This window comes from Erithacus rubecula, assembly GCF_903797595.1.
Source record: "Erithacus rubecula genome assembly, chromosome: 13".
Lineage (NCBI taxonomy): Eukaryota > Metazoa > Chordata > Aves > Passeriformes > Muscicapidae > Erithacus > Erithacus rubecula.
In genome coordinates this window covers 11,856,077-11,878,009 of record NC_136665.1, presented here as the reverse complement: position 1 = coordinate 11,878,009, position 21,933 = coordinate 11,856,077, and the positions used below count along the sequence as shown (strand labels likewise).

Below are 21,933 nucleotides of genomic sequence, written 5' to 3'. Positions count from 1 at the left end.
CCGGGGCTCTCTGCGCCGCGGCACCGGGCGGCGGCGGAGGCAGCGACCGGCCGCACCGCCCCCCGAGCCCCATTGGCCGCGCCACCCGCCCGCGGCTTGACGGGACTTGCAGTTCCGACGCACTGGCAGCGGCCCCGGGGCGAGGTGGGGGCACGGGGGGGACAGGGCACACCCGGCGGGATTCCGGGCACGAGGGAGAGGGAGGGACGGCGTTGGCAACGGGGGACACCGGGCACGAGGAACATCAGGGAGCAGAGCGCTAGGGACAGCAGGGGACAAGACAGGCAGCAGAGGACGAGGCACTTCAGGGCACAACAGGCACTAGAACTCCGGGACGTGCACGTCTCGCCCCATCAGCACTAGGGCACGGGAGAAGACACGAGACAGTAAAGCGCCAGGATTTGCACCAGGGCACACGAGACAACAGGGTGCACCCAGCAGCAGAGCACATGGAGAGACAGCAGGCACCAGGGGACACTGAGTCCCCCAGACCCCCCACTGCTATGGAGTGCACCTGGCAGTGGCACCAACAAATGCCGGTTCCTGAGGGTATTAGGGGATAGCGAGTACCAAGTCACACCAGGGAACACTGGAGCACGAGAGCAGCTGGGGCACTCAGGTGGGGGGTTCCAACTGCACACTGGGGACACGGGGCCCTGGCTCACCAGGAGGCAGAGGGGCCGAAGGGATAGCAGGGAGGAGAGGCGAGTGAAGTTCAGACAGTTTAATGAGCGCAGGACAAACCCCGATTCCCCCCATCCCCCCCACCCCCAAGTGCCCGGCCTGGCCCACACCCCCAGGCCAGGCCCCCCACCACACCCTAGTCGACTTCTTCCATGCTGCTGTAGGAGGGGGCTGGGCGCTCGGCGGGGCTGGCGAAACGCTCGGGAAGCCCTTCCGCAGCCAGTGGCGGGGCTCCTTCGGGGGCCAGGCTGGATCCGAACGCCACCGGGGGCAGTCCCTGCAAGCAGAAGGTGGGTGTGAGAGGGAGACTTGCACCCTGCCCACCCATCTCCCTCCCTGCTTCTTGTAGGGGGTCACAGCCCCATGTGCAGAATGTGCAGCCCCAGGGCTTAGAGAGCAGCAGCTGGTGGCAAACCCCGCGGCAGGGCAGAGGGAAGCAGCATGCCCAGGGCCCTGGGGCAGCCCCCCGGCCCAGCAGCAGAGCCGGGCCACAGCACACGCCCAGCCCAGGGCTGCTCAGCCACTGGCGGTCGGAGCAGAGCCCTGCACCCCAGCACGGGCAGCAGTGACAGGCCACGGGCAGGCTGCCAGTGCCTGCCGGCGGTCTGAGGAACAGAGTAGGGCCAGAGGGGATTTCCAGGGCTGAGAGCACCTTGTCAGGCCTCGCGGGCGGCCACCCACTGCTGGTGAGGGCAGGCAGCAGCTTGTGGGCCCCAAGCCTGGGGTGCCAGCACCAGCTGGAGCAGAGGTCAGCCCACCGGCGCCGGGCACTGACTCAGACCCACGAGGCCAGCACTGTGGGTGAGCGGGGGAAGCTGCTGAGACCCAGGGCTGTAGACAATGAGGCGACTGTTCCAGGACAGGCACCTCATGACCACAGCACAGGCCTGCCGGGCTCCCCGGCTGGCACCTGCTTGGAAGGGGAGTAAACCTCAGCACGTGGACGAGGGGTGTGGGACAGAGGGACCGCGAGTCCAGCTCAGACCCCAGCCTAAAATGCAGATGAAACTCTTCACTGCCAAGCATCCCTCCCAAGCTACCTGAGGGCACTGAAAACAGAACAGCAGCAGAGACGGAAAAGAAAGTCACAGGGCTCTGAAGTCACCTCTCACACCCAAATACGCCAGAGCTGTCTGAGCCACGCTCAGCCAAGGGCAACACGTCTCAATGTCAGACACTGTTGGAGTTACAGCCTGTGCCCCAGCCACTGGGGACTGCCTGCTCCTAGCCCTGCTGGGCTCACCACACCCTGCATGTGTCCTGCAAGGCTACCAATCCACAGCTGGGGCTGGAGCCCAGCCTGTGCCCCATGGCACGGGCAGGCAGAGCTCTCTGCTGAGCCTGCTGCCACACACGGTGCACCAGGCACCCAGCAAAGCCCAAGGGGATGGTCCTGGTGCCAGCTGGGTCACAGAGTGGCCTCAGGTGACCCCAGTGTGGAGTCCTCGCCTCTGTGTGGGAGTCCCAGCACACAGGACAGGAATGCAGCATTTCTTTGGAAAACCTGACTTTATTAACGCATTATTAACCTGTGCTCCCTGACCCCATGCCTCTCCAGCAGCATGGGCAGCTGGTGCCTACACAAATGAGGTGCTGCACCACACTGCCCTGAAGAGAAGAGACCAACTTCCCCAGATGCTGCCAGCACACAGCCCCACAGACTGGTGGGAGGCAGTAACCCACAGAGATGAGTGCTCACCATGGGCACCCCAGCTGGGATTGCCAGGCTCCCAGGCAGCTGTCTGGGCTGAGCAGAGAAGCACACAAGCCCTTGGTGACAAGCCTGTCCAGCCCCAGCAGAGGAGCGTGGGACACACAACTCTCAGTGCACAGGCAGCTGGCACCAGAAGGCTCAGCAGAAGGTTAGCAGGGCAGACTGGGCTGGCTAAGGACCATGGGTAGCCTCAGTCCTGGGGGAGCTCAAGGCTCCTGCAGCAGCACAGCTGAGAGAGGTGGAGAGCCAGGGCCCATGTCAGGGCATCCTGTCCTTGCTGCAGCCTCCCAGCAGGTCTCCACTTCCTTCTTGGGAGCCAACCAGAGAAGGCTGATTTGCCCATGAGGCTCTCAAGCCCCAGCTTCACTGCAGCAGCAATGTCCTGTCTTGAGCAGCAGGTAGCCTTGAGGTCTGCCCCACTCCCAGTGGTGCAGCAAGGAAGGGCAAAGGAGCTTCTGGTTCTGGGCTGTGCCTCGGCAAGGTAGCAGGCTGACCACACAAGCTTGCCAGCTGGCACAGGAGATGCCAGAGCAGACAGGCAGGAGCCAACAGCCCCATGTTTCCCTTGGCGAGTCTTTCCCAGCGTTTTCTGTCCTGCTGCCTCATGTCTTCGTCTCATAGCGTCCTAGAACGGCGCGTGCCCTGGCGGCCCTGCTCCCGCAGCTGGCCACGTGCCTGGGCCTATCTCCAGCGGGGCTGGTAAATGAGTGGGTAGAAGACGTTCAGGAAGAGAGCCACGATTGCGGCCGTGGTGGCCAGGACAAAGTATCTGACGCAGCCTTCATCAGGGTGCTGGGGGGTGCCCGGACTCCGCTTCTGGCCACAGGGCCTCCAGGAGTTTCTTGCACGCCTTTGGGGTGCCTCAAGCTGCAGCTCTTGTTCTTCAGCCTCCAGTTCCTGCCAGATCAGAGAAGCCTGCGATGTGGAAACCTGCGTCAGCACTTGGAGAACACAACGGGCAACACCCCTTGCCATCCCCCGGGGCAGGCGGCTGCCTGCAAGCCCAGCCCCGTGCCCAGCCAGCCCGCCTCCCCATGCAGCACCGTCGCGGTCGCGCCCGCCCCCGCAGCTCTTCAGGGTCTCTGGTGTGTGGGGCTCCGGTGGGTGGCTCTGTGGGAGGGAGTGTGGGCAGCTGCCGGGCAGGGTCTTCACAGAACGGCAGGGAGGAAAGCCGGCAGCTGGATCCCGATGGAGCAGATGCACTTGCATTGGAGGGTCCAGGAGGCAAGGGAGCAGGCAGCAGCCATTCACAGCCCAGCTTCTGTGATCCCAACAGGATCTTTCAAGTGACAGCCAATCCAGAGCCAGCTGGAGCAGCAGGAGCAGGAGGTACAGTGCCAGTACAGCCAGTCACAGCTCTGCTTTGGTGGGTAGGAATGCTCTGACAACCAATCGTAGCCCAGGTTCCAGGGGGATTTTCCACAGGCAGCCAACCACAGCTTGGCCCTTCATGGCGGTGATCATGCAGAGCAGCCAGTCAGGGAGCAGGTCTCTGGAGGGCACCCGGTGCCATGGAGGGTGCAGGTGGTCCAGGGTGGTTGGGGACCTGCTGAGCCCCACTGGGATCCAATGCATCCCATTACTGCAGGGGAACAGGTGCTGCCAGGGGCCCAATGAGCCCCAGTGCCACAGAGCAACCTGACAAATCCCAGTGCCATGGGGCATTACAGTGAGCCACAGTGCCAGTTCGGTCTCTGAGGGCTCTCACCACCAGTGTGAGAAAAGCAGTGCAGCTTTCTCACTCATTTCAGGCTGCCCCCAGTGAGTGGAGCTGCTCCAGAACACGCACACAGGGCAGAAACAGCCCAGGCAGGCAGACACCAACATGCCAGACAGCCCCGCTGGCCTCAGAGACAGCCATCTTCTGTCTGCAGACAAGAGGGCAGAGCTGGGATGCCTAACCAGCACCGGGCTAAGGGGAGGGTGAGCCAGAGGGGCAGGGAGGCCAGGCCAGAAGTGCCCCTCCCACATGTGCAGTCATGCTGGAGATGAACTCAGTATTGTCCTCAGACTCTGCAGTCCCACAGAGGTGCTGAGCATGGAGGGAACATCTGCAGCACAATGGGGTCTGACCAGGTGGGCACCAGCCTTGGCCTTCCTGACTTTCACAAGATCAGTGCAGCCATTACCTACCACTGCATTCTGAAAGCACCCTGTCATCTGGCCCACCCCCAGTCTCTCCCTCCCAGGCCACCCAGCAACAGAGCTCACTCTGGCAGGTTTCTCTTCAGCACCCTGTGAAGGCTGCCAGGCCTCTGGCTCAGCACTGGCATTTACCTTTTTTGCACTTGGCTTGGCCCCGAGTTGGGCCCCAGCAGAAAGTGTTCCCCACCCTGCCTTGAAAGCAGCTCCAGAGGGCAAGTTTTTACTGCTCCCTGCCCCAACCAGATCCTACTGTACCACTCACAATCCTCCTCCAACGCAGACCCCAGTGAGGCTGTGCCCCTTCTTCCTCTTCCAGCACCCTCCCACCAGCACTTCAACACTGATGATGAAAACCAGCTCTCCTGTGATCCCTCAGGACAGGGACTGTCACAAGCCCACAGTGAGAACATGGCAAGACTTGCCCAACTGGCGCAAGCTCTTTGATATCAAAGAGGTAAAGGCACTGCACCACGGCTGCACCAGGCTCTGTAGGTGCAGGCAAAGATGGGCAGGGCCCTGCATGCTGTCCCTGAGAATGTTTCAAGGCTCTGTGACTCCAACAGTGCTGAAAGGGACGCAAGCACTCACCTGGCTGGCAGCAGCTTCGGCGGAGGGGGTGCGCTCAGCGCGGTGGTCTGAGGGATGCCCTGGCAGGGGTCTCTCCACAGGAGAGTTCCTCCGGCGGTAGAAGAGAACATAGGCATATCTGGTTACCACCTGGCTCTCATCCACGGTGGTGACTGTGCTGTCGTCAAAGAGCCGCCAGCCTGAGGAGGAGGAAGGGTTAAGCAAGCAGGCAAGTCACAGCTGCAGTAGCAGAGGGGTGTGAGGGTGACAGATGCTCACCCACGTCGCTGCGCTGGCTGTTCTTGTCATTGGGCAGGCGGGCGTACGCTGTGTAGTGCCCTCCAATCATGCCTCCATAGTGGTTGATCACAGCATACAGGTCATACATAGGCAGCTGCTGCTCACCTTTCCGACCAATGCAGAACTTGCTCAGGTCCAGGCTCCTGTGCAGAGACACAGTGACCATCAAGGCTGATCAGTGGATCAGTGTAACGCAGGCTGGGCTGCAGGTCAGCAGAGGCAGTGCCAACCCAGGCACATCGTTCCCCAGGCTCTCACCGGACAGGAAAGTCCACCATGTCATTGATCTTGTCCCTCCAAATAAAGCTGCGGAAGGAGAAGCGCTTGAGCTGGATGATGAGGACGTTGGGCAGCCGCCACAGCATCAGCTGCTTGGAAGCCTCGCGGTGCTGCTTGCACTTGGGGCAGTACCTGGGGGAAGAGTATGCTCGTTACTGGCATGGGGAGAGCCTCAGTCCTTGCAGCCCAGCTCAGTCCCAGGGTCCCCACATGCATTGCTGGCAGAGGATATGTGGGAGATGTGGGAGGGCTCAGCCTCTTCTGTCAAGGGCAGATCAGTACAGTCCTGCAGAGCACTAGCTGTGCTGGCTTAGCCCTTCCTAGTGCACAGGGAAGGCCAGCCCATCATTCTTGGCTGCCAGTGGAAACAGCATGCAGGCCCAGGCAGCTCCTGGGAAACCCCTGCTGCTGTCTGGGCCTGTTGGCTGGAACCCACCCTGCTGCCTTCCTCACCACGCTTCCTCGGGGGCCAGGACTTCAGGCTTCGTGAAGAGATTGAGGCACTGCTCCAGGGTGAAGTGACCAGCTCGGGCTGCTTCGCTGGCTGAGCCTGGATCCTCCACACACTCCAACTCCTTGGATTCTACCAACACGAATTCCTTGAGGCGCTCATTGTTCTGCCACACCAGAGCAAGGGAGCAGTCATCTGTCAGATCCAGGGGGGTGTCACCTGGGAAGAGGCACAGAAGTCATACACCTATCCCACCAGGCTGGACCAGGCAACCTTGCTGGAGCAATCTTGCCCATCCCAGTTAATTACAGAGACCAAGAAATGCTGCCAGAAAGGGACAGGTACCCCCTGGCCAGGTTCATCACGCTGGGGCAGCAGAGCCCCTCAGCCTGCACTGGCACAGCCCTCTCATCAGCAGCACCATCACAACCAGGACGTAGTGCAGGTATCCCATTCAAACAAAGAGGTGACCCAGAGACCACAGACCCTCTGAGTATACATGAAATAGGAAGGAATTGGCCTATTTGCTGAGGAGAGCAGGAATGTCATGCCCATGAAGAGCTTCTAGACAGAGATTCTGTGCAGCAGAGTGCTTCCCTCCCCTGTCAGATGCAGCTTTTACTGTCCAGTGTGGACACCTGGGCTCATTTTGTGCCAGGCAACCTCTGGCATCCCAGCCAGGCAGACCCACTATCGTGCCAGAGGCTGTAAGGGATGAAGGTGGTGCTTCATAGGGCTCTGGCTCACCTTTATCTTCCAGCTTTTGCTCTCGGTTGGCAGCATCGATCTTAGTGATGTAGAACTGTGTGGCGCGGGCACTCAGTGAGTCTGGAGTGTGCTGGTACCCAGGGATGGCAGCTGTGAAAAGGCAGAGACAGATTTGTGGTGGCACTGCTTGTCTGCCCTGCGTAGGGGCCAAGAATTTGCAGCGCCCCCACCCCCACCTCACATGCTACGGCCTTGAAGGGACACAACCACGTGCCCGTGTCCTTGACTATTTTTAGCAGGCGCCTGCCCTTGGCAAGCTGTGCTCCTCTGCCTGCCTTGCCCCTTCACTGCACATTGCTGCCATCCTGAGACGAGTGTCTGGAAACGTGACAGCCAGGCAGCCGAGCGCGAGAGGCTGGTCCCATGCAGCTGAGTCAGAGCCAGCAAAGTGCTTTGCTCACAGCCCCCAGGGGCTCAGCCTGCACCAGCTCTGCCTTGCTCCCACAGGACTTCTGCCAACTCCTGCCTTCCCACCTCTCCCACAACAACACAGAACTCCAGCCTCCCTCCTCATCAGGTCTCCGCTCTACACCCCGGGCTTTGCCAGGGCAGGGCAGAGAGTGGGTAGGCAGGCATTTCAGGTGAGGCAACAGTGCCAAAACAAAGCTCCCAGAGCCTCATCCGTGTTCCCAGAGTCTCCAGACAAAGCTGACAAGCAGAGAGGAGATGCTCTGCTGAGAGGCCACTCCAAGGAGGGAGAATTCCTGAGCTCCTGGCACAGACACAGGCAGCATTTCAGCACCTCTTACCTTCTGGCTTGAGGGCTCTCTCATAGGACGGCTCCTTCTCACAACAGCTGTCACCCTGTGACTCCATGTGCTCAGAGAACCCTGAATCCAAGCTCAGCAGGGAACTCCTGGTTGTCAGGACCTTGCTCCGGACAGTGGTAGTATCCCCCATCTCTGGCTGCAGCTCAGGTACAGCTGGCGAGAGTGGAGGCTCCTGTGGGAGGCTGGAAATCCTGTCGCCATCTCCCAGCTCGGGGACAGAGGTGGCTGCTGCACAGCTGCTCTTGGCCAGGGGCTCCAGCTTGTCTGAGTGCAGAGGCTGCAGCCCCTGCTCCGGTGACATCCGTCCCAACTGGAATGGAGGCTGGAACACGCTGACTGAGTACCTGGGCATGGAGGTGCGAGTTAGAGCTGGCCAGACACAGGGCTGAGCTCAGCTCCGTGGCAGAAGCACCCTCCTTCCCTGGACTCTTACCTTGCATAGCCCTCCAGCAGCTGGGCCAGGCGGGCGTAGGTTAGGCGGGACTCAGGCACGCTGATAAGGAAGGGGAAACCGATGTTCTCGGGACGGCACGATGCCTTGTGGTCTGGCCAGTGTGTTTTCTGACATGCCCTGTAACACATACAGCCCCTGCTGAACCCAGCATCCTTGAACAGCCTAGGAAGGAGCAGTGCTGGGCCAGAGGGGTGTGCGGGGGAACAAGGGGAACACCAGGAGTTTAACTGGCTCCATGCCCAAAGGGCAGACCCACTCCACCTTCTTGTAACAGCAGTCTTCCATCCAGCCCTTCACAGCAGGAGACCCACCTCCCTGCCAGGCACCAAGCCAACTCACACGTTGCAGTAACCAACTCGATAGCACCTCGTGCAGCGCTTGAGCTTCTCATCCTCCGGCAGCTGCTTCTTCTGGCAGGCCGCACACTTGGCGACAGGGCCACTGGGCACCTGCGGACGCTGCAGGAGAAAGGACCCATTGGACAGAGAAGGGCACCTGGGCAGGACAAGGCAGCCTTGGTGGGCATCCATACTCACTGTAGCTAATCACCCTTGTGTGCAGTTCTGCCCCTCCTGCTCACTCCCACTTATGGCTCAGCCTTCCTACATCCCTCCCAGTAGTCCCAATACGCCTCCTCACCTGCTGGACCTGAAGCTCCACCACGCGCTCCTTGGCCAGTTCTGGGGACAGCACCTCAAAGCAAAGCAGCAGGTCGGTTGGCGAGACTGTGTCTAGTGAGTTAGATGGCAGGAACATGCGGTGGAAGTGATTCTTGACCACCTGCCAGGAAAGCAGGAGTATGGCCGTGTGAGGGCTGCCCTGTGTCCTCTCCTCAGAGAGCCCCAGATCTTAGCCTCACAGTGAGCTGTGAGTGAGCAGCAGCTCAGGGATGCTGTGCTCAGCTCACCACCTCACAAGGGAAAGATGGACATGCCCAGGCCCTCCTGTTATGGCCTACATCTTCACAGCAGGTATCTGCCCAGCGCTCTCACCTCTGCCAGGCGCAGGTTCTCTGGCTTCACACGCACGCTGTGGGCCACTGAGTCAAGTACCTCCATGGCACTGGAGTTCTCCTTGCTGATACTCACAAGGAACTGCCACCAAGAAAGTGCCACATTAGTCACACCACACTAAAGCATGCAAGTCCTTACTTAACATAGGGCTTAGCCTGTTGGCACATGATCAGCTGTCTGGGGCAACTCTTGGAGTCTTCTTAGGCTCCCTCCCCAAGGTAGAAGATATCCTTTACCTTGATGGGTTTCTTGTGTGGCTCCTTTGCAAAGTAGTAGACAGTCAGCACCTTTTGCTTCTGTGGGAGGGGCACGGGGAGGTACAGGAAGGGATCAAAGGTAATAGACACCTGAAGATATAAAAACACATTCAGCTGCGGAAAGTGCTTGTGGCTGCACAGATACAGTGCACTCAAGACCCAGCCTTGCCCTGTGACCTGTGCTCTTTGAGGGACAGGAACCTACTTCTGTACAATCAGGACAGGGACAGAACCTACAGGGCTGCCTACCTTGGAACACACTGGGCACACGAGCTTGGATTTGTACTGGCCCTGGAAGAGGTCTACTATGAACGAGTCATTCCTCATCTTGTGTCTTTGCCAAGCCTCCTCAGCTACCACCTGCAGGTAGAAAGGGCTTAGCACCTCATTAAACCACTTAAGCTGCTCTCCCAGTAACTCTGGGGGAGAAACACCCTCACCTCATCAGGCCTCCCATCTGAGTCAACGGTCTCTGTGTAGGGCTTGTTCTGGATGCGGTTGAGGTCCTCATGCAGGCCATCAAGCAAGAAGGCCATGAACTCCTGAGCATCATGCTGGGCATAGCCAGTGAACTGGCTTGCCTTGCTGGCCACAATTGCCTGTGTGGAGCACAGCAGTCAGGGCTGGTCAGCAGACCTCTGGCACCCCATGCACAAACCCTGGATGCACCCACCCACACCCACAGCTCTCTGTGGCACCTGCAGAGCAGCCAAGAATGCTGCTACACTTGCATCCACAGAGGAATGCCGGGGACCCAGAGCAGCTCCTGCTGAGCACCAGTGCCAGGGGCCCTACCTTCAATTTAGAGGGCTGAAAGGCATGGTGTGTGCCCTTCCACAATGCTCTGAGCAGCATGGCAAAGCCAATGGCCAGGCGTCCCCCTGTCCCCAGTGGGTTGTTATAGTTGATTTCCGACTCAAAGGACCGATCTGTAAGAAATGCAGGAGCTCAGGATAGCTGGATTCTGGCTTCATCATCTGAGTGGCCAAGCTCTGCTGGGCTCCCAGTGTGGGCTCACCATGGAAGTAGTCACGCAGCTCCCGGGTGTTGGACAGGGACTGGATGACACTGTTCATGAAGCAGGTGTTGCCCAGGTTCACCAGCCCCGTGAAGCCGGGCAGGCAGACCTTCTTCTTCTCATCCTCATCCTCATCATCCTCCACGCTCTCAGCACTCACTGGGCTGTGTGTCATCGGTGGCACCATACACGTTGGTTTGGGCTGCCAAAGCAGAGGCAGGTGTGAGAGTATGGCACAAAGGGAGTCTCCCTGGGAACACCAAAGGAATTCAAAAGCCCAAGAAAACCCCCAGAGAGTGCTGGAGCCATCACATCATCTCCCAATTGTACTGGGACAGACAGGACAACAGCTGCCCTTAATCCTGCCAACTATGACTGAGGGGCACTGCCTCCTCTTCCAGGAATACTTTGCCAGTCTCCAGAGTGACACCGAGGAGGTGTCCCTCTTTCCCCTATCCAGATCAGATCTAGCGTGGCCACACTCACCGAAGGAATGTGTGGCTCTTGCTTCACTGCCAAGTGCTCTGGGGCTGTACGGGCTGCCACACCATCCAGAGCCCCATCTTCCACACGTGGCTTCTCTTTGTCACTGGTTCGGGCCTCTTCCTTGCTGGAGAGGGGGTGCTGGTTACTGCCCGGAGGGTTCTTATCCAGAGGGGTAGGGCCTGTAGGCATGGCAACCTTTGCACCACCCACTGCACCTTAAAAAGGGGGAAGGGTGGGCCTGTGGTTAGCAGCACGACGCGCTGCCCACAGTGCGGCTGAACTGCTCAGTCCACACTCGCACACAGGCTCTCTCCTACCCCTTTCCTGTGAGCAAGGGAAACAGCAGTGCCCTTCCCTTATCACTTGGCTCACACCCCGCCTCACATTCCTCCTACTTGCATCCACTCAGCCCCTCTCCTTCCCCACCATTCCATGCCAGAAGATCCAGCACCAGCTGGCAGCTGGTAGTGGTGAGGAGGGCCCACACCCCACTGCAGTGCAGGACACGAAGGCAGGGTGCAGACCTCGTGTGGCTGGAGCCTCCAGCCCCCCCCAGCGCTGGCTCTGGCGTTTCTTCAGGCAGACATCAATGCGAGACACCGTGAAGTTGTAGGTGCACTGGTCCGGCTCAATAAGGTTCCTGCAAGGCACACAGCAAGTCAGAGATGCCCCAGACCTTGCAGCAGCCTCAGACGCGCCAAAACCTTTGCGTGGCAAACCCATCGCCTCCAGGCAGTAGCAACCCTGCTAGCACTGATCCTGAGGTAGCCTTGGCAAAGCAGGGTGGAAACCCTCAAGCCTGGCCACACTGAGCACAGAGAGCAACTCTTTTATGACAGATCCATTATGCTTGGCTCCCTCCTGCTGCACATCCCACCCAAAGGGCACAGACACAGCTCTGTCCCCAGAAATTCTAAAACAGCCTGGGGTGAACTGCAGGCAAGGAGACACTGGGATTTCCTCCCCTGCAAGTGAGCACACAGCCAAGGCAGACCAGGCTCAGAGCACTAGTGTAAAATGGTGTAAGTGAAACCTCCAGATGCAGAAATGAGAATTCCCTGCACAGAACCACCAGCTGGGACTGGCTCCTGCCCCAGCTCTGGACTCTCACCTCCCTTGCCCTGGTGGGGTAAGAAGGACAGGAGTCATACCTGAGCTTCACCTGCCACCGGAACACTGTGTGGGGCCCACAGCCAGGATGGAGACGAAGGAAGTTTGTATCACTGCAGAGAAACTGGGAGTGAGCTGAGGTGAACAAACAAGTAGCCCAGCCACAATTAGAAGCTCTGCAGCAGCTTGACATCATCCCAAGGCAAACTTGTACCTCGTCTGGAACACTAGTGTGAAGTCTTGTTCCCGGAACAACACCTTGGATGTCTCCTTGTGAATCTCCTTCACATAGACATGCACCACCACCAGATCATTGCCTTTCTCGTATGAGTCATTCTTGACAAAAGTCAGGCTTACAAAAGGCTCTGGCTCTGAGTAAGGAAAGCCACAGAGAAAGAGGTTATCTTCTTTGCATGCTGAGCCTATAGGCTGACCCAGGAAAGGTCCTGAGCAGATGGACCTTCCTGACCAGGCTCACCCCATGGGCTCTGAACACTCACCATCAGCTGCTGCTTCCAGAGCCACGTCGTCCTTGGACCAGTCCCTCTTCTCACCATCTCTGCCCATGGGAGGGGTAGCCAGTGGGATGGCCTTAGAGCTCTCTCCCAAGATAGGTAGGCAGTCCCGGCTCCGCAAGGCCTCAGCAGGGCTGCCTGGCTGCAGGACTCTCTTCTCAACACAGGTGGCAACACAATGGGGGAACACCTCTGTGGTAGCCGAAAGAGGTGGCATCTCCACGGGAACGGTCTCTTTGGCCAAAACCACAGCCTTGCAATACAGAAAGACACAGTGAAACACAGACACTGTCACCCCTGAGCTGCCCTGGCCCACTCACTGTGACTCCTGCCAGAAAGCCAGGGACAGCTCCATACCACCTGCTTCCCCTACACATCCCATGCTCAGTCCCATTAGCACCAGAGCACAGCAACTGCAAGGTCCTCACATCACCCTCTCCTCCACCACAGGTCCTCCTGTCAGCCCTCAGCATCCCGGAGCCCGCCTCATCCTCATTGTCAGGGATGGGTCCTGCATTTCCCGCAGAGGGCAGAGGAAGCAGGGGTACCCTGTCCTCAGATACCTTCTCCAGTGGCAGTGCGAGGTCTGCGAGGGCCGCGGGTGCATCGGCCTGGCTGGCTCTGCCGTTGCGGCGGCTGCCAGCCCTCCCACTGTGCCCTTTGCCAGGCTCCGTGCTCCCAGTGACTCTGGCATTCGGCTCCTCCTCAGTGGGAGCCACTTTGAGGTATACTGCCCGCTTGGCGCTGGGGCCACTCTGAGTCCCTGGGCTGGCTGGGCTCTTCCCTCCCAGGGCCTCGCTTCTTCCTGGAGCACGCTTGGGGTTGGAAGGCTCCCGCCGGGATCTTGCTGGTTCTGTGCCTTCAGCCCTTGGCTCTGCAGGGGTCAACTCTGCAGAAGCAGCCTTCTCCTTCCCATTCTCCCAGCACGCAGCCCCTTTGGCCGGTTCTTTGGATCCGTCTTTCCTTTTCTTCTGTAAAAAGCAATGCAGCACAGTGGGAAGGCATTCGGGTAGCAGCATCTTTCAAGCTCCCTATGAACCTCTTGCCCTCATCCCCCCTTCCCAGACTGCATCAGGACTCTCCTCCAGAACCTAAGAATGCATGACAGGCAGAAACAGGGATGCGACTCCCTGGGACAGTGGCAGATGGCTCATGCAGTACATGGTTGAAAGATGTGACCCACATTGCTCCCTGGGCAGCTCAACAGCAGGGAGCTCAGAGCTCATCCTGGCTCCCCAGGGTTCCACAAGCTCTCTTAAAAGACAGATCATTCCTTCCTTACCAGAAGTGAAGCCCAGTTATGGAGTGGAATCTTCTTCTGAAGCACAAGCTGTAGAAAATTGCCCTTCTTGCACTGGATCTTGCTGCAGGAGCCCTCAATTTCCTCATAAAACTGACAACTCCACTGGCGCCCGTCTGTAAAGCAGAGGGGAACCAGTACCTCAGGCAGTGCTCCAGACAGCTGTCACCTAACCCACAGCCCCCATTCACCTGTCCCCAGGATGAAGGAAGCACTCATTCAGAGCCAAGAAGGCTGCAGGCAGGCTGCCACCATACCCCAGGAGCCTTCCAGGGTTGCAGCCAGCTTTCCTGAACTTGCTTTGTACATCTGGCTGGCCTCCTTCCCAGTGGGAAGGCCCTGGGCCTCCCTGCCCTCAGGGGCACAGTCACTTTTCCAAAGGATACCCAGGACTGACTCAGCCATCCCAGCAAGCAGGGGAGAGACGCACTGGCGCGGCAGTGGGCACTTGTTCACTTGGCACAGAGGCCAGCTCCTGCCCTTCCCAGCTCTACAATGCTCTCCTATCGACTCTGTCTGCTGCCTGAGTGTGTGCCAGCTGAGAGCAGGGCATTGCCTCCGAGTGAAAAGTTTGACGTCTGCCTGTGGCAACCCCGTGCTTGGCCCAGAGCTGTGCCAAGTCCCAATGGAGAAATGCTTGCAGCAGTTGCTCCATTCCCATACCTGGTAGTTTGACCACACAGTCCGTGTCGGTGAAATCGGCACGTACATCCTCTGCTTTCAGAGCTCCACTGCCCAAGTTCAACTTGATAATGATCTCATCGGCATTCTGCTTCCAGTCCAGCAGCAGCTCTAGGAAAAGGGAGGGAAGTGTCACCCACTTGCTGGGGAATGAGCCTGAAGTGCCCACTCCTTGGCTGGGGAACGCAAGCCTGAACACACACGCAGTTAAGGAGGTCAGTGCAGGGAACACAGATCATGACAATTAAATGGGACCTGCCCTCATTAGACAGGCCATAAACAAGAGCACGTGTTGCAGCAGGGCAGATGAATCCTGGTGGGAACCAGAGAGATCAGAAAAGCAGCACCGCTCTTGGCATTGCCACAAGCAGCAGTGGCAGCTGGAAAGAAGGGGTAGCTCCTGCCAACAACAAAGCAATTACTGCTTTCCCAAGGAACGAGGAAGCCACAGAATTACTCTGGGGGATTTAAGTGGACTCTGACCACAATCAGAAACTGCCACTTCCCTTTTGCATATGCAAACTAAGCAGCCCAGCTGCAACCATCAAAGCACTGTACTCCTGCCAGTGAGTGTGGCTACACAACTGAAACATGGGCAGGCCCGCCAGTGGGCAAGTATGCTATAATGGGTGAGAAGAGTGCAGCCATGATACTCTAGTGCAGGCAGAACTTCCACAGTATGCCTGTCAGGCTCCAGGTGTCGTCTTGTGGTGCCCTGAAGTCTTCAAGGAAAAAGGTGATTCCAATCACCTTGATTTCAATCAGGTTTGTTCTACCCCTGGGGCATAAGGACATCCTACTCTGTCCTCAAAGTAGGCCTAGACTGCGACAGAAACCAGTCAATGCTGCCCACAAGGTGACACAGCTCGGGATGTTCCCAGCCCAGCATCATCTCCTGCTTAGAAAGAAGCAGAGCAAATGCCAGCAGTGAGGTACCCCAGGCCTGTGCTCAGTGGAATCATGACTTGCAACCTGAGTTGCAAGCAGCCTGCCACATGCCCAGGGCCTCTTCCTTGCAGACAGCCCTTCTCCACTCCTGGAGGGGCCACATACTGTTAAGATAAACACTGAGACAAGGGAGCGCTCATGTTAGCTCTGCTCAATGCCAGAGCACTGGACAACAAGGTGAGATCTTCAGATCTCTTGGCGAGGGCACTCCATGGCCATGCACTGACAGCTGGCACACACCTCGACTTACCCTCTTCTGAGTCCTTGTCCTGGGCAGTCTCAGCCTGCTCGAGCTCAGGGCGAGACACTGGTGGGCAGAGAAGCAGAGCGCAGGGAGGTCTGTCATTCTGTCACCTCACAACATAGGCTAGCAAGCTAATGATGAAAATTTCACACATCATCTCCTTCTGAATCTGTGTCCAGGCCTTTCATCCTGCATGGGTTGCCCATCTCCCTCCTCTGCTTTCTCACACTTCTCCTTTCCCAGAGTCCTGCCTGCAGGAAGTCAGCCCCAGGACAGCTGCTCTGGGCCATACCACCACATCCCAGTCTAAACAGTACCACAAGTGGGAGCAACACAACAATACTGCCCCATGTAGGCAGTGCTTTTTTGAGGCACATCTCATTGCAAGCTTGTGGCATCCAGGCTGAGCTGTGTGGCCCATGTCCCAGGCCCCAGCCATACAAAGAAGTCCTGTCTCGATGTGACAGAAAGAACCTGGTGTTTGGTCATGCTCAAACTAATTTTGCTGTAACCAGAGAACCACGTGGCCCAGCTGCACTTTAACATTTCCATTCCTGCACAAGCTGCCAATGTCCACATCTGAAAACCTCCTTCCAGAACAGGGTGGGGAACCAAACTGACCTGACACCTAATCCCTGCTCCCCACAGAATTACCTCCAACAGCCAGAAGTGTCTCCAGGCCTGGTCTAGTCCCACAGGATAGTGAACTCTGCCAGGCAAGGGACCCAAACCGAGAGCACCTTCTCCTGGAGCAGAGAAATAGTGGCAACAGGAGACGTGGTCTCCACTCAGAGGGCTGTCACTGCCTCCCTTGACTGGCTACAAACCAGCAGAAAATTTCTACTGACCACCACAGCCACTGGTGCAAAGGTGCCCATGCAGCTGGCAGTGTGAGAAGCATGGCAGTGACACTACCTGGAACACCTACAGCCCCTCACCACCTCTCACAGAGGGGATGGGGACAGCATGGCTGCCCTCAAGAAGGCCCCCATGTCAGAGGATGCAGAGTCAAGCCCTACCATACTCCTCCCATGTGAAAGAAAGCACAGTGCTGTCCTCTGCACTGTGGGATTTCACTTTGGGGACTGCGCCTGGCCACTCTGGCACAGACCTCACCAAGCACTCAATTACCTTGGCCTATAAAACACCCTGTGATTTTGAGGTTACAATAATCGTAACAGAGCAGGCACAGAAATTAAACAGCTTTCCAGAGCCACAGAAACTCCTGCAGGCATCCTGTCCACAGGCATTCCCTGCACCTGAAGCACCATTTTTGTCAAAGAATACATATGGCAGTTACAGAAGGAATTACTCTACGGCAAACCACTTCACCTGAGCCACACCTTGCCCTGACTCAGAAGCTGAAGCACCAGCCCCACCCGCAGGCCTTGCACACCTTGTCACAGCCTCACAACATCTGGCCTCAGCAAACTGATGGGAAAGAAGAAGCACTGACTCCAGGTGCAAGAGTACCCACAGGTTTCATTCAGTTTCACTCTCGCTGGATCAGGGCAGCTCACCCCCAGTCCAAAGCACAGTCTAGAAACAACCACCAAGGCCAACTCCAGATTTCAGTTAACAAGGCCATATGCCCAACCTTTCTAACATTGCTGGGGCTAAGTGGTGCCCAAAAGAAGGAGGTTACAGGTCCAGAGAGGACACTGTGTCAGAGAAGATCCCACATCACATGGGATACCATAAGCTGCAGGAAGTGATTAGTCAAATCTACTTATGCTGCAGCAGATGGCTGAGAGGCTCCCAGGCTGCGGGGCCGAGACACCATGGGCCTGCTCACCACAATGATGTTGAGGGGCTCTCACCTTCCTTGCTTTCCTGATTGGCTCGATCCTTCTGCTTCTTCTTGTTGGTGGCATCATCCAAGCCCCGAGATGCTCTCCTCTGGCCAGGGGCATTTGTGCTGCTGGACATTTTCAGCCGTTTGGAAGACACAAACAGCCCGCCGGGGTCGGTAATGGAGTCTGGGTCAGGGGTGCGACGTTTTCTTCCTGGCCCAGCTATCTTGGCGACTCTCTGTGGTCAAACTCTCTGGCAAGGAAGTAATGGCCTAAAGAGAGGAAAGAGCAAGCATGGCAGGAGGAGCAGGTGGAAAAGGCCCAACAGCAGCAGGATCCGCTCTTTGCCTCTGGGCCAGTGCCCTTACATGACCTTCACCATGGTGTTTATGGGAAGCCCCATACAGCACTCAGTGACCTACCTCATCACAGCTGCTACAATGCTTACTGCCAAAAGCATGTGCTTGTCAGAGCTCCCAACATACAACCCGGGGTCTTCAGTACGTGGCACACATTAAAAACCTGGAAAGCAAGTGTCATGCTCATGGCTCCCACTATAGCAACACTGGCCCGGAGGAGCTACTGGCACTAAAAACACCCGGAGACACAGCTGAGGGCAAGGACATGAGGAGGCCTGGTTCTGCAAAACTGAGCCTCCAGAGTCAACGGGGGGAGCCTGTCACACAGCTTGGAGCAACAGCTATTTCAGTCAGTGTTCTGTGTAACAGCGCCAGAATAGGAGCCAGTAACACCCTAAGAAGGAAGCAGGCCTGGGACAGTCTCCCATGACAGATGAGAGCAGAGCTCCCTGGCAAAAGGAGAGTTCCTCCCCCTTCGCCCACTAGCTGGGAGCTTAACCAGCATGACTGCACCTTGAATATTTATCTCCCAGCCGGTTTACAGACAGCGTCAGCGGGGCCTGGCCTGGAAACAGGACACCTCTACTCGTGCCCCAGGAAGAGAGTAGGCTGGAACTTGCTCACCCCTGCCCCCTCAGACATGCCCTTCCCTACAAAGCTCACTCTCCTACAGGTTTTGGAAGCTGCTGGCCCAGGGGTCTATTGCACTCATCAGTGTCAACCTGCAGTGTTCAGGGCTTTGAGAGAGCAGAGCTGAAACAACCCACTGAAAGCAGCCCCACTGGAGGTGTCTCTGTGGAGGCGGTGAGAGCAGAGTGCTGGGAAGGTTTCCTCCCTCACTGCCCCAGCTGCACACCCTGACCCTGGCAGTGCTCACCAGCCTGTGGGGGTTTGCAGCAGGGAAATGGGCCCAGCCACATGGATCCTGCCCAACCCCAGGTGCCAGCTGCCTGCCACAGCTCCCACAGCACTGTTTCACAAACATCCCACGGCCCGGCTCCCATCCGAGGACATGGAGCCAAGCCCAACAGCACCTTGGCCTAGCCCAGCTCCACTGAGCCTGCCTCTCCCTCAGTGGGAGGCAAGCTGTCCCTCGGGAACACCCTGTTCTACTTTCACCCATGTACCAAGCACAGACCCCTTGCTGTGTTGGGAATGGCCAGTGGCAGGAAGTACCACTAAGGGAAGCACTCTGACAGAGGAAGGACACTGCCAGTTCTGTGCTGCCAGCCCCATGCTGCTAGGGCATTTGTGTTCTATAAATGTTCAGGGCAACAAGTTGCCATAAATGTGAAGCTGTAGCCACAAATTGAGAAGAACCAGAGAGCAAAGCAGCCTGGTCTTGCCCTCAGCTCTGACAAAGCTAGTCCCATGACAGGTGCTTCATCCAAATCACTTTCCTTCAGGTCAACCTGCACTCACCACCAAGAGCCACTGAAGCCAAGTGAAAAGCTGAGTCCAGCCTGACTACCTGGCACAGACAACTCCTGCCACCCACACTGGAGAGGCCCAAGTGACCTGGAGACTGAGATGCTGAGCAGGGTCCAGCATCAGTCCCAAAGAGCTTGAAAGAGTGTGGGAGGGCAGCAGCGTCATCCCCATGCTGCTGCACAGACTGGGTCTCTCCAGGATGCAGAAAGACTTCTGGCTCCAGAGGGAATGGGAAAGGCCCCCACAGCAGGGAAAGTGGCAGTGATTCACCAGGCTAGGCCTCTGATGCCAGCTGCATGCTGTCACTCAGCTCCAGTCCCCACTGACACCTAAACAGGTTGGCTACAGATGCTTCCTGGTGTTGAAGAAGCTCACCTGGACTCAACAAACATGGGAAAGCATATTTTGTTGTATTTCTTTTGCCTCTGGGGTGAAAAACCCAGGAGAAACAGGACTTAAGAATCGGTGATTGCTTCACGCAGGCGAGTCTCTGTCACCTCCTTCCCACCCCTCCAAAGGAGTGGCAGAGGTTAACTGCTGGGCAGGATAAAAGCAAGCTCTGAGAAGGGTCCTGGAAGGCTGAGAAAGGACCCCCAAGAAAGAGTGAGGAAGAGAGACAAGGGTTGCGTGCCTACTTGCCACTATTTCAGGAGAAGCCTGCAGATCTCATGCCTCACTGAGGGCTCAGCTCCCTCGGGTGCTTTGCTGACAGTTATTCCTCACAGCAGGAAGGAACCAAGGGGGCTGGAGTTCTGCCCATTTCAGCTGCCAGACTGATGGCAGCCTGAGGCTACTGCAGGCACCTCAAGGAGTGAAGGCAAAGCACAAGTTACTCAGGGATCAGAACAGGCAAATAAGAGACTTTGTGCTTTTCTGCCACCAGGAAACGCACATTCAGCCCCTGGGTGCACAGAGGTTTTGGCGCCACTCCTGTTGGCAGGGAAGGAGTCACTGCAGGGGAGAGATGGCGAAAGGCTGCTCTGGCCAGATGCCAGGTGAACCTCTGGGAAGCACCTGATGAGCTGGGCACTCCTACAAAACCTTACCCAATCCCCAGAGACAGGGAAGCCTGGCCATGCTGCTGCTGGGAGCAGAGGTGCTTCCCTGTTCTCTGCTCTCCCTGCCTTTGTGCTGTGGTGTGTACCAGACCCCGATGCCAGCTGGGGCTTTCTCCTAAATATGTCTTCCCCCTGAGCAGTTTCCCAACCCAGCTAATGCTGAGGCTGCAAATATTTTGACTAGCCAGAGGAAAGGGAGCAAGAGGCCAAGGAGAAGGGCCAATTTTCCCCAAAGCAGCACCAGACCACGAAGGACAGCAGAAGGTTTTGGAAGAAGGTTTTGAGCAGAAGGTGGTCAATGAGATGCAATTCGTGCCCTGTATCTGGGACAGGTTTAGCACTTGGCAGGAGGAGCTCCCTGATTCTTGTCCACAGCACTCCTCATCAGTGCCCAAAGGCCTTTACAGGAGTAGCTGCAGAGAAGGCTGGCTATCCCAGCAGTATCACCTTTCCATGGACTTTTGGACTAAATACAGCTAACAGAAACACACCCCTCGTGTACACAAATACTTTTGTCACCTTCTGTTTCTCGTTCGCCTGAGGGACCAGAAATCCCAAGGATCAAGCCTGACTTTTACTTGAGTTTCTGGGCATGCCTGACACACGGGTGGAGCCAGGGCAAGCAGAGAGTCCCCTGAGGCAGCTACTCAAGCCACCACTGTGACACAACATGTTTCCAACCCATGTGGAAATCACTGTGCCCCCAATGCATCGTGAAAGCAGTGAACCTTCTGCTGAGTGGGGAACCCGGCAGGCCCAGCTTCCTCATTCTGGGAACCATCATTCAATCACAAAACGGTGTGTGCTGGAAGGAGATCTTGAAGATCATCTACTCCCAACCCACCGACCATAGGCAGAGACAGTGAGAATGCCCAGACAACAGCCGGCGACCCCAGGCCTCCCGGGCGCTGCTGCCCGGCCTCAGGCACCGAGAGAGGGGAGCAGGGCTGCGAGCGGTGCTCGTGCCAATGGTGTTTGTATGAACGGCCCCGGCAGGCAGAGCACGAGGTCACCGCGCCGGCTCCTGCCCGGGGCTGCCGCGCTCGGCCCGTCCTGCCGAGCCCCGTTCTCAGTCCCCGCGGCCCCAGGTCCTGCTGTTCCGCACGTTCTCTCCGCTCAGGCCCGTCACAGGCCGCCGCCACCGCCATCCGCCACCTGCCTCGCTCTCCGCCGTCCCGGCCCCCGTGCCCACGGGCCACATCCCAGCCTCCCTCCGCCCCCGGGCCCTGCCCGCCGCCGCGGCCCTTCGCCCCGCGCTGGCCCGGGCGTCACTCGCCGCCCCCGGGCCCCGCCGCCGCCCCGGCCCAGCCGGCCCGGCCCTCCCCGCACTCACGGCCCCGCCCGCCGCTCCGGTCTGTTTGTGCCGCGCCGAAGTTCCGAGCGGGCCCACAACGGAGACAGGCCCGAGCCCGTGACGCACTTCCGGGAGCCGCCGGGCACGCCCACGTGACACGGGAGCGGGGGGCATCATGTGACACGGGAACGGGGGCGGTGCCGGCGCGTTCCCGCGGCAACGGGTTCGCGGGGGGTGCGGGGGTGTCCGGTCTTGTCCGCAGGGCTTCCGCGTCTGTCCCGTGAGGGGCCCGGG

At 58.0% G+C, this 21,933-nt stretch overlaps 1 protein-coding gene across 12 annotated transcripts; it reads right to left on the bottom strand.

The window, feature by feature from the left end:
- Nucleotides 1-709: 709 nt before the first annotated feature.
- On the bottom strand, nucleotides 710-21,819 carry USP19 (ubiquitin specific peptidase 19). 12 transcript variants are annotated; one of them, XM_079317064.1, is made up of 28 exons: nucleotides 21,679-21,817; nucleotides 17,920-18,019; nucleotides 17,525-17,769; nucleotides 15,711-15,767; nucleotides 14,495-14,623; nucleotides 13,814-13,947; nucleotides 13,095-13,502; nucleotides 12,517-12,784; nucleotides 12,231-12,387; nucleotides 12,058-12,129; nucleotides 11,431-11,546; nucleotides 10,907-11,121; nucleotides 10,421-10,622; nucleotides 10,198-10,331; nucleotides 9,843-10,001; nucleotides 9,652-9,762; nucleotides 9,382-9,492; nucleotides 9,125-9,226; nucleotides 8,772-8,912; nucleotides 8,472-8,590; nucleotides 8,112-8,249; nucleotides 7,658-8,022; nucleotides 6,888-6,998; nucleotides 6,143-6,359; nucleotides 5,669-5,821; nucleotides 5,390-5,553; nucleotides 5,132-5,310; nucleotides 1,042-3,313 (listed from the first exon to the last, which is right to left on the bottom strand). In XM_079317064.1, the coding sequence occupies exons 3-28, from the start codon at nucleotides 17,631-17,633 to the stop codon at nucleotides 3,080-3,082; spliced, it is 4,305 nt and encodes a 1,434-aa protein (XP_079173190.1). In that variant the 5' UTR covers nucleotides 17,634-17,769; nucleotides 17,920-18,019; nucleotides 21,679-21,817; the 3' UTR covers nucleotides 1,042-3,079. The 12 variants fall into 12 exon arrangements, with proteins under 12 accessions (XP_079173196.1, XP_079173197.1, XP_079173188.1 ...); XM_079317070.1 differs by lacking the exons at nucleotides 1,042-3,313; nucleotides 17,920-18,019 and adding an exon at nucleotides 710-961 and having other exon boundaries at nucleotides 21,679-21,819; XM_079317071.1 differs by lacking the exons at nucleotides 1,042-3,313; nucleotides 17,920-18,019 and adding an exon at nucleotides 710-961 and having other exon boundaries at nucleotides 10,907-11,115; nucleotides 21,679-21,819.
- Between the last annotated feature and the right edge of the window lie 114 nt (nucleotides 21,820-21,933).